The sequence below is a fragment of the Lonchura striata genome, chromosome 12, assembly GCF_046129695.1.
Source record: "Lonchura striata isolate bLonStr1 chromosome 12, bLonStr1.mat, whole genome shotgun sequence".
NCBI classification, from domain to species: domain Eukaryota; kingdom Metazoa; phylum Chordata; class Aves; order Passeriformes; family Estrildidae; genus Lonchura; species Lonchura striata.
This window is the reverse complement of record NC_134614.1, coordinates 17,747,245-17,758,079: the sequence shown is the minus strand read 5'-3', so window position 1 is coordinate 17,758,079 and position 10,835 is coordinate 17,747,245. Positions and strand designations below refer to the sequence as shown.

At 37.7% G+C, this 10,835-nt stretch overlaps 1 protein-coding gene across 3 annotated transcripts in view; it reads right to left on the bottom strand.

Annotated features, from left to right (window-relative positions):
* Nucleotides 1–505: 505 nt before the first annotated feature.
* ATXN7 (ataxin 7) overlaps nt 506–10,835 on the bottom strand; it is an 86,777-nt gene continuing 76,447 nt past the window's right edge. For all 3 annotated transcript variants that reach the window (XM_021537251.1, XM_077786161.1, XM_021537252.3), the window contains 6 exons: nt 10,654–10,736; nt 8,668–8,933; nt 8,048–8,246; nt 7,011–7,132; nt 5,778–6,729; nt 506–4,675 (listed from right to left, as the gene is read on the bottom strand). In XM_021537251.1, the coding sequence (XP_021392926.1) occupies nt 4,658–4,675; nt 5,778–6,729; nt 7,011–7,132; nt 8,048–8,246; nt 8,668–8,933; nt 10,654–10,736 (1,640 nt within the window). In that variant the 3' untranslated portion in view covers nt 506–4,657. The remainder of the gene's footprint in view (nt 4,676–5,777; nt 6,730–7,010; nt 7,133–8,047; nt 8,247–8,667; nt 8,934–10,653; nt 10,737–10,835) is intronic.

Sequence of the window (10,835 nt, the reverse complement as noted above, 5' to 3'; positions counted from 1 at the left end):
AGGCAGAGTAAGGGAAGCCGTGCCACAGATGTCACTCTGAAGTCCCGTCCCACAAACAGGAGCTCTACTGGTTTTACAAATAGCTCCAAAATTGCCCACGACACATGAGTCCCGAGTCACGTGCAGAGAAAAGCTCTGCAGGAGTGTTTAAACTGCTGAATCCACATGCCGGATCTTCAAACTGTGAGAACACAGAAGACACTTTTTTAGGAGGAAAAAAAAAAATCCAGGAAACGTGACAAATCAACATAACCACATCTGGGGCTGTAAAGGCTGCTGCTCATTATTCTGATTAGAAAACAATATAAATTGTGAACCTTAAGTAACAGAATGTCCTTTGCACAGGAAAATGCTGCAGAGGTGACACAGGCACTGCTCAAAACCAGGCACCAACCCCCTGCAGGATGGAAAGCTCCGAACCTACCGGGCTGACTCGTGATGCTGAGGGACAATGACAGAATTTGACCACATCCAATTCTCCGAAATTAGTTCACATAGGCACCAATACAGATAATGTTTTCCTTTAATAGCGAAGGATTTTATAATGAAGCAGAAACATATAATATATTCCATGCAACCAACCTCATTTATTGAAAAGTCCTAATTTTATTGCCTTGTTTAGTAACATGTTTGTTCAACAAACTAATCTTTTTCATGAAGCAAAGCACAACTTTTTCTTATAAATAGTATAAATTATTTTATTTACAGAAACTTGTTACAAAACAAATAGACTATATATTTATTTTTCTTTTAAATATCCAAAGTAATTTTTCTATCCCATGACATTTGTTCATGTACTATACAGCAGCCAACACAGAGTTCAGCTGATCAGATGCTCTTGATTATGTATACAAATTATCAAACTATTCACACATTTTACACAGGAGATTGCTTTTAGAACCAGGCTCAACACCGAGCAAGATGCTTCCAAGGCCTACATTCACATTGACATTATGTAGTGCTCATTTCAAAATTATCTTTAAAACATAAAATATCTCGCACAAAAGGTAAAAATGATTATTTTCTGCTGAACAGTGAAACATTTAAGAATCTTTCTAAGCCCAATTCCCTCCTCCAGGACAGAATGAGTAAAAGACAAGAGATTCCTTGGCAAGAGAACTCTTACAGGAAGACAACTGCCTTAGAAATGTCATTTGGAAATCACATCTTTATTTTTTTCATGGTTTTAAGAGGTACTTACTTGGGGTTTTTTCTTTGTTTTGGAATACCAACAATTTGGAACATCTCCTAAATTATTTGACTAATTAATATTGCCACCCCCTTCCCAAAATGAGACAGTTAAATAAACTGCTGGTTAAAACCATATTTCAAACCCTTGGCATTATACTAAATATGAGTTATCAATGGGATTGTTCCAACAGTAGGTATTCAAATGAAAAGATTTTACAAAAGCTACCAGCATAATTTGCTTTCCTTTGTCAACCCATCTCATTAATTTCAGATATATAAATATATGCATGTGTGTGTACACACACACACACATATATTATATATAGGTGGAAAAAGCAAGCTCCAAAATTTCAACTGAACATTCAAGTCTTTTAAGGAGAAGCTGTCTAAACAGTCCAAGCTTAAAACGAGTTATATCAGGCACTTTCAGTTTTTCCGTTAGTTTTAAACCACATGAGACCCACACGGATGCGCACACACACACACGAACACTAAAAAAAGAGAAGCAGTGTGTCACTTAATTAAATGGATCTTCTGGGAGTCAGGCAACTGATAAGCAATGCCACATCAACCACGAGGGCTCCGGGCTCGGTGATCCTTGGCGTGGATCCACCCACTCCCAAGACGGGGAAAAGGGACACAGCTTTCACAAAACAGAGGCATCCCTTACATTGCAAAGTAGGCATGTTAACTATTGGCTTGGCAGTGAACCACTTCAAATTATAAAAAGGTATTTGCTTTTTTTTTTTTTTTAATTAATTAATAAATAAATACTAGATGATCTCAATTGTACCAAAACTGGATATAAGAAAAAAAGACCTGTGCAAAAATACATATTTAAATATGTACAATCAATTAACAAAATATGTCTTCTGAAATAGGGATACTTCAATATTTATAATAGAACAAGAAATTCCAAAATAAAGATACAAAAGTATGTTTTTTTTTTTCTTGTATAATTCTTTGTTCATCATTGCAGCAATTTTTTAGGTTAAGAAAACTGCAGGAGTCATAACGAGAAGTTGGAAAGACTATAAAAACTGTATCTCTTAAATTAATACCAAAATCTGTCTAGAAACAACCCAGCCACTGCAAATTCAATTTTGCAAGGAAAATTAATTTTAAGCTTCCTTATTTACAGTAAGAACTATGTGACAATAAAAGCTTCAGGAACAATGTTCTGCTTATAACCAAGATCTAAAACATAATATTTAGAGCAGGTCTAGGGCAGGCAGAGTTTATTCTCGGACTCTTTGCTCCAGTGGCTCAAACCCACATGGTGCAGGTGGCTGCACCCACTGGCTCTGGAGGAGCAGTCACCAGGAATTCACTTGGTACATATCTGCATGCTACTGATGGAGCACAAATTTGCCATTTTGCTTTCAGATCAACAGAACCTTAAAAACCAGAGGATAGTTCAATCACAAACTTGCCAGCATCCAATCGTGCCAAATTTCTGTTTCCTGTACCTTTGTTTCTACCAAGAGTCAAATTGCACTTGTGACTGATGCTATCCTGAAGTGGAAGCTCTGTCCCAGGGACTTCATCAGAGCATGGATTTCTCTCCAAACGTGCAAGATTTAATACACTTGGATTTCTTTTTGTGGCATTTCACTTTGGTTCCTTTTACATAAAACCAATTGCAGTTCTAACAATCCTTTAAACAGGGCATCCTATTAAATACAAATCCTTTTGTTCCTGAAAAGTTGTCTGTTTTTTTTTTTTAAGTTTGCATAATAAGAGTCTCTAGTACATTGCTTTCTCAGTGTGATCGTTTGTATCAATTCAAAGCTAAAGTGTCTGCATAGAGGCTTCTTGTTGTTTTGCTGTATAACAATGATTTCATAGGAAGTTCAGGAGAAACTGAAAGCATTGTTAGGTAAACAACTAAGCAACTGCTACTCAGAGTGGCTTTGGATTCCCTGATGTACTTACTACTTGCCACCAGAATGGGAAGAAGGCTGGGCTATGTGAACAGCTGGACAGGCTCAGATTGTCTCTTCTCAGCAATAGCTGATGCCCCTTTAAGGCAGAAAATAAAAATCTTCTTCGTTAGGATTTCATCTTCCTTCACTTTGCCCCCTTAATAAAAGTTTAGTCAGTTTTGAGCCTTTACCTGATGTTTAAAAATTTAACAAAAACATCCAGATGAGTTGAACCATAATACAATGAGCCCTTTGGCGGAATTAATTTTTGAGGTGTTTTGAAGCAAGACAAAATATTTCATAAAAACTGACTGGATTAAACAAAATTGCAAAGCCCCCCATACTCATAAAGCCTGGGAGGGCCTGGGATGACTGTGATGCACAAACCAGTGCTTCACAGTGAACTCTGCTGTCAAATTGGCATTTATTCCAGAATTTGGACTAAAAAAAAAAAAAAAAAAAATCTTAGTCAGTGGTAGAAGGCATCACACATCAACAACTTTGTTACACAAACAAGGCAGAAAGAAACTGACTTTTGTAATTGTTAAAAAATATTTAAATATTTTAAAAACTCATTTTTAAAAGGGCTGATTTTATCCGCTGGAAGAGGAAGACAAATCCAGCCTAATTTCATCAATACAGTTTTTTTTTTTTTAAAAAGCAAAGGCCTGTGGTATACAGTATAGGTCAATAAATATGTTCTTTGGGCATAGAGTTTTAGAGGTTATTTGCCTTTGTCCATTTGATATTTTTGGAATTTTTAAAGAACAAAATTAACTTTTCTTCCACAATAAAATCTCATTCAAAAGAATAGAAAATAGGTTTTGTATCACACAAATACGGCATTTTTATACTTGTTTTCTAAGCAGTGGCCTCAAACAAGTTTTTCTGGTTTTGTTAGGTTTGTTTTGTTTTAAACTCCTGATAGCTTCTTATCCCAAATTACCTGCAAAAGGCTGGGCAAAACAGACTATTTTTTGAATTGTGCTATTTTTTATATTCCATTAAAGGAACATTGCTATAAAAACACTAAAGCCATATTCCCTTCTTGAGGGCTTCTTTCCATTGTGCCTCACACATTTTTCCCCTTGTCACGGGGTCCTCTCCTTTGAGGGTGTCTGTCTGGTTAGCTATCACCTACAAAAGACACCATCAGTATAAAAATAAGTCCACAGTAATGTTTATTTCCCCCCAGAAAACATTCGTTTGCCCAGCCAAACTATGTCAAATAGTGGCAAGATGATGTACTCCTGTAAGGAAAATCTCACAGATTTGTAGCAAACAGTCCAGACCACTGTTAACACTGATAAGAGCAATTATGTGGCTGAACTTCATCCAGTGTCCATTTCTAGTATATTCACTGCTACAGACATGGCTTCAGGGAAATTCCTTGTTTAAGTGACAGTCCAGTAGATTTCCACACCTGAGGACCATGGGAAGTTGGGAAAACTCAAGGCATCTTGGAGTCCAGAAATCCAGATGGAGGTTTTGCTTGTAGTGAAAACTGTCCAGTTTGTTTCTCACCGTGGTGCCTTCAGCTATCAGGGACGGGCCTTCGGCTTGGGGGCAAGAAAAGAGAGAACCATCAGTGGAGGCACTGAAAACAAACTTATTTTTAGCTAATAAGGGCATATTTGGGGGAAAATGTCAAGCACAAAGCAACCTTGATAACATGAGGTTGGCCCCTCTGAGACTTGAAAATCCTCAACTAAACCTCTTTGAAGTTATGGTATTTTCAAGCATGCTTTCCTTCTTAGTTCACTCAAAATTGTATTTCTCTTTTACTTATATTGCATAGTTGATATAGTAATTATTAGGTAAGTCCAAAAATAAATTCAGCCATCTGAAGGCTTTTTTTCTTAAGTAAACACACAAAAAGGTGAAATCTTCCTCTGTGGCTGAAACTGAAAATTAAGAAACCACTCTCAAAAAGTTCTTACTGGCCTCCTAGCTCACCAGCTACAGAGATTTCAGTTTTTAGCAGCAGAGAAAACAAAGTTTTTTTGATTTTTAACAACTTTTCCAACGAGATTTGTTTTAAAAAAAACCCAAACCCCAAACTAATTTTTAAAATGGGATCTTACATACTCATGAGATCTGCTTCCTTTATAGTATATCTATTTGTCTTACCAACTAAAAAGGTTTATTATCTGATTTATTATATTTAATCACATTATTACTAAGAAGTTAGTCAATGACATCTTAGGATAATAGGCTTATTTTATCACAGTATCACAGTTCTGTTATCAGCATCATTATGTTCCACTTTGTAGAATGTTTATTCCTGACACAGAAACAAGGAGTCAGGCTGAGGCACACAGCTCAGTTCCACGGCAGGCTGGCAAGATTCACTTTTAAAATTACGGTTTAAAAATAAGAGGAATGAATTTTATCTGAAGCAATTCACAGGCAGCAGCATCTAAGGAATTTGAATTATCCCATGTCAGGTTTTTTTCCTAGCTTTTTTATTTAGAACATTTATAAAAGTCTTCAGTAAATGTACCATAAGAACACTCAAAATGAGTACTGGACAAAAAGAACTACCTTTTACTTGAGCAGGATCTGGAACTGGTTATCTATTTAATATTAAAGAGAACACATGAATTATAAGCATGTGAGAAGGCATTTCATGATGGCTTAGTTTGAGACAAGATTTCCTACCTGATGAAACAGAGAATTGTTCATCAGTCCTTGCGTCCCTGGGATTGCACCAGTGTGTTTTGCATGAACATTGTTCACCGATGTCAATTTGGCAACTTTGTTTGATTTGCTGCTGCTGCTGTTGATGCTGCTTGAACCAGGTGAGCACTTTCTTTTCTTTCCTATTAATTTGTCAAGGGAAGTATGTGAATGTGAAAAACTGCTGTGTGAATTTACAGTCAGCTCACTAGACTGATGAACAAATGGCCCTAAGGAGAGCGTGGAGTCGCTGCTGTTCATCATCACACTCATTCTCTTTATGGATTCTGCAGGGCTCCCAGTCGGAGGACCCCTCCCTGATTGGTCATGTTTGAGGCTAACAGAGTTAGCTTTGCTAGTCATACAGTTGAGGCCAACGCTGTGGGACGAAGCTGTCACTGATGGATGATAGGAGGTCCCAGAGTTTCCAGAGTTAACCACACAGTTTTTTCTAAAGGACTCTGTGGAATGAGAAGGTGCGAGCAGTGCGGAACTGTTTTTGCGCTTCTTTCCTGAGCCGCCGCTGCTACTGACGCTGCCGGTGCTGTTACAGGTGCCACTGCCAGCAGAAGATTCCTTAGGTTTAAAAGATTTGCTGGATTTCATTTTCTGAGGTTTGCTGGCCATAGGTGAGGGTACAGAGGAAAGCACTGTAGGTGTTGAAGGGGAAGAAGACACTTGTCTTGATTGCATACTGCAGACAGGATCCACTGCACCCAGAGCAGCGGGATTGGCATTTAGTGTCGTCCCGTGGGATGGTACCGATTTGCTGTTCAGAGACACACAGGAGGGAGAGACCAAGGCTGGCGATGACATAACCGTGGTGGGTAAGAGGAACCCTGCTGCACTGACACCGTGCTGAGAAGCAGGCATCAGGTTTGTCCGATGTGGGGCACGGACCGATGCTATGTTACTGGATGCTGGAGGAATTTTCCTGCAGGTGAACAGAAAAACAAAGATAAAACCCCACATATCCACCATTCTTAAGACTAATGCCTCTATATACCAATAATGCTACCTTAAAATGATTGTATCTTAGGGTTGATTAATGCCTCTGATTTTACTAAACTTATAGTTAATTGTTGCACAAAACATAAAACACAGATCATCAACCTTCAGTCTGAACACAAGATTACTTTTTTTAACTAGAATCACAAGGTTCCATGTACTTTTACAAACACCAAGAACAATAAAAAATCTTTCACTTCTACTCACTTCCACATCTGTGAATTAAGATGCTTCTCCAACATGAAGTCAAGTGCACATCGAATATGGTTCCACCGCTTGTCAAACACGTAATAACCTCTTCCAATTTGCTGACTACCAAATGTGCAAAACTGAAAAGACATGATTTTAATTGGTGTTTTCTACTTTCAATGACAACTTTCTGCACAACAATTTGTTTATGATAAATATGCCTTTAGATGTTTAAGTAGACGATAAAAAAAAATAAATTTGTTTTTATGTCTGTGGCCCAACAGCTATTTTAAATTTTTTGCCTTGGTATATTGAGGTAATTTTCTTGTCTTCTGATATCACATACTTAATAGAAGAACTCAAATTTGAACTCCTTGGATTAAACAGAGAAGGTTAGCAGTATATGTGTTTATGTATAAACATTATACACATATACAGACACATGTTTATGTAACATCTGCTTCTGAGGACCTACCACCTATCAGCTAGAAGTAAAAAAAATAGGATATAAAAAAATAAATAAAATATTAAAAAAAATTGGATATAATTTGATATCCAGGCTGGGCAATAAATTTGCTTTTAGTTATACTAACTAACTTTTGTCAAAATTTAAATATTAAAATACCTTATTGCTACCTTTAACGTGATGTTGGTAATTTGAGTAAAAAAATGTATGTGGGTGTGGAAGGGGAAGTCCAATAAGAATATTGCACCAAAAAGACACTGTTTACTTATTCCAAAACCACAGCCCTTTAGAGCAGTTAGCAATTTCATCTTTAGTATTCTGGCATTTTGGTTTCTTTTGGACTGGGGAAGTGAGCTATGAACACATTTTTTTAGCATGTTTATTTTCCAGCTAGCTAAACTTTCACTGCCTACTAGGCCACAGAACAACTTTCTCAAAATACAGGGAGAGGGGAAAAAAAAAGAAAAAAAAAAAAAAAAAAGGGAAAAAAGTATCACATTTCCCACAGAAAACCACCCCCAAAACCCCAAAGTAACTTGTTTACACAATTAGAGCCAGAGAAAGACCGAGGTTAACTTTGCAAACATACAGCGGCTGGTTGAGGATGATGACCTGAATAATGACAATCCAGTTTTTCAACAGGCTCTTCTTTTTCATCACATTCTCCCTCATCACTGGATAACCGAGATGCTGGCTCAGCTGCAGGCAAGGGAGGGTGTGGGGACTCATGGACAGAAGGAGACTCACTGGGGACATTTCCACTGTGCTGGGCTGGACAGCCTGGAGGCCTGGGCAAGGCAAGCAGTAACCAGGTGTTATTGAACCCAGTCCAGATAAAAATTCCATCCTTATTATTATTACTGAGAGAAAGAAATCTACATTAACAGATCCCTAGTGTTGTCCACAGTCTTGTAACCTGCCAAGGGCAAGGACAGAGTATAGTGGTACCCCTAGAAAAGCAGCATTGCCCAATTGTTGCTCAACCACTTCCACTGATTGCAAGTCAGCTTTTACAACTTCAAACAGCAATTTTACTACTCCCTCCTCACCAGGAGTTACCCTCAGCAGGTAATTGCTAATTGCAGACAAGCACCAGGCCTGCAGCAAACACACTGGCCCATCCAACAGATCCGTATCGCTCCCTCAACATCCACCTCATCAAGCTCGCAGTGTTCATTTCACATCACTGCATCTGCAGATTTTCCTTACCTTGGAAGACTGGGGGGGTGAGGTTTGGGTTTATTAGGTAATAAAGGCTTTGATTCTGTAAGAGTAACTCCATGAGAATTTTGGTGCAGCTCCTGGGAAGTTTTAGTAGGTGAGGGATGTGGTTCCCTGAGAGGGGGCATCTGCTGATGATGATCCGAATGTCGAAGAAGTTCCTTTTCCCTGGTTTTGCTCTTGTGCTCAGCTAATAACACATCAAATCGTTTTCTTCGACCCTGTACAGCCCTCCGCTGGGTTAAGGAATGTGTCTGCAGAACCAGGAATAAATCATTAATCCCAGGCTATCGCATTTGTGGAAGTCAAACACCCAAAACATGTGTCAAGAGCTCCAAAACAGAGAAAATCATCAGAGTTCTGGTTTAGTAAACAAATGGAAATACAGCTTGGAAAACAAACTTTAAAATTCCTTGGCGGATGATTATATCCTTGTCTGATACAGAGTAACAAAACCAGAAATCTGGTAAAAGGATTCTTTGAAACTTTTTTTAAAAAACCAAACTGCCAAATGTTTAATAAGGTTAAAACTAGAACCAAAAACTTTTTTTTACATTGATATTTCAACTGCCAACTCCTACAAAACCAAAAAGAGAAAATATTTACTTTCACTTCAAAAAATATTCAACAAAATCATGTTTAAAATCAGACTTCTAATGGGAGAACTGAAAAATATTTATAAAAGTACTGTGCTGCCTTCTATGAACTAATATATTCCTTGAAAACTAATATAATCAAATAGATATTGAGGAATTTAAAACATCCAGCAGCCCAGAATCCAGAGTCAGGCAGGACTCAAAGTTCTTTGAGTGTCCTGAGCACTACAGACAGAAAGATGTGACTGTGTATAAATGACATCAATTCCAAGTAAGGTGAAGTAAATGGAAGCTATTTTTCTGAATTGTTAAAGTCACACATAATACCTTTTTAATATGGCATAAAGGGTTTGATATGGTTCTTTTTAGCAGGTAAAAATTTTTGTCATGTAATTCAGACACAAACAGTAATTCCAAAAATTATTTTATGAGTAGTGTAGTCTAAAGAATTGCTGAGAAATTTTTTTCCTCTTTCTTTTTCAATTTTGATTTGCCTATTTCTCTTGTAAAATCTTGCACCTTTTCCCTCCTCTATTAGCAAAACAATTTCCTCCCCTCTGTAATTCCAAAAGGGCAATGTGTTCAAGTTCAGTTGCTCTGGGTCATTAGTGCCAGCTTCATGTACCTTTGTTCTGTAGGTGGTTTATTTACCAGACATTTCCCAAACTGAGAGTAGAGCTGCTTTGCAGGAAAGCAGCAAAATATTACACAAGTGCAGGGGATCTGGATTCTTGGTTACTTGGGAGCAAGTGACAGCCCTCTGTCCCCCAGGGTTTTGGAGCCAGAGGATACTTTTTTGTCTGACCAAAAGTTTTTATAATTGTTTAATTTAGAGTTTGACCTCTAGGCATGCTCCATGGCTCTTTCAGGAGCTGGCTGTAGCAGTACACCCAGCAGCATTAGCATTTACACAAATTCCTACCAAGAACCTGCTGCAGACTCTGCTGAGGGGAGAGGAAAGAGTGTGAGAAGGGAAGAGCTTGAATTACTTAAATCCTGTATAAGCAATATTTTCAATGCTTATTAGGAATTTTAAAATTAATGACCTACAACCGAAGGTTATTCCCCAAAAAGCGGAACATGCTGCCCCTGCTACCTACATGTGGAGTGACACAGTTTGTTCCACCTCAGCATCCATGTTTAAAGGGTTTACACAAAAATACAAACCACCAGGTTACTTTGAGAAATGCTGTCTGAATAATGATTAAGTAAATTTCAAAAACAATTTCGTCTTGGTTCTGAGCAACATGTTTTGAGAGGTACCACATACAGTGGTAATTACCAACAGCAAAAATTTGCAGCTCTCTGTTTTCTATCATGTTCTTCAAGTATTTGAATAGAAACTTCAGATAATCTTATCCTGATTCAGATATCCTACCTTGCATGTTAAAGACCTAGTACAAGGTTTCCTGGTTTCCACATCAATGACACCACAGTATATATCAGGATCAAATTCTCTCTCTGTCAAAGACACAGTATTGACAAGTTATCAAAAGGCATTTTGAAAGACGAACATCTAGTTTCATAATTAAAATTAATCATATTGGAAACTTTTCAAAT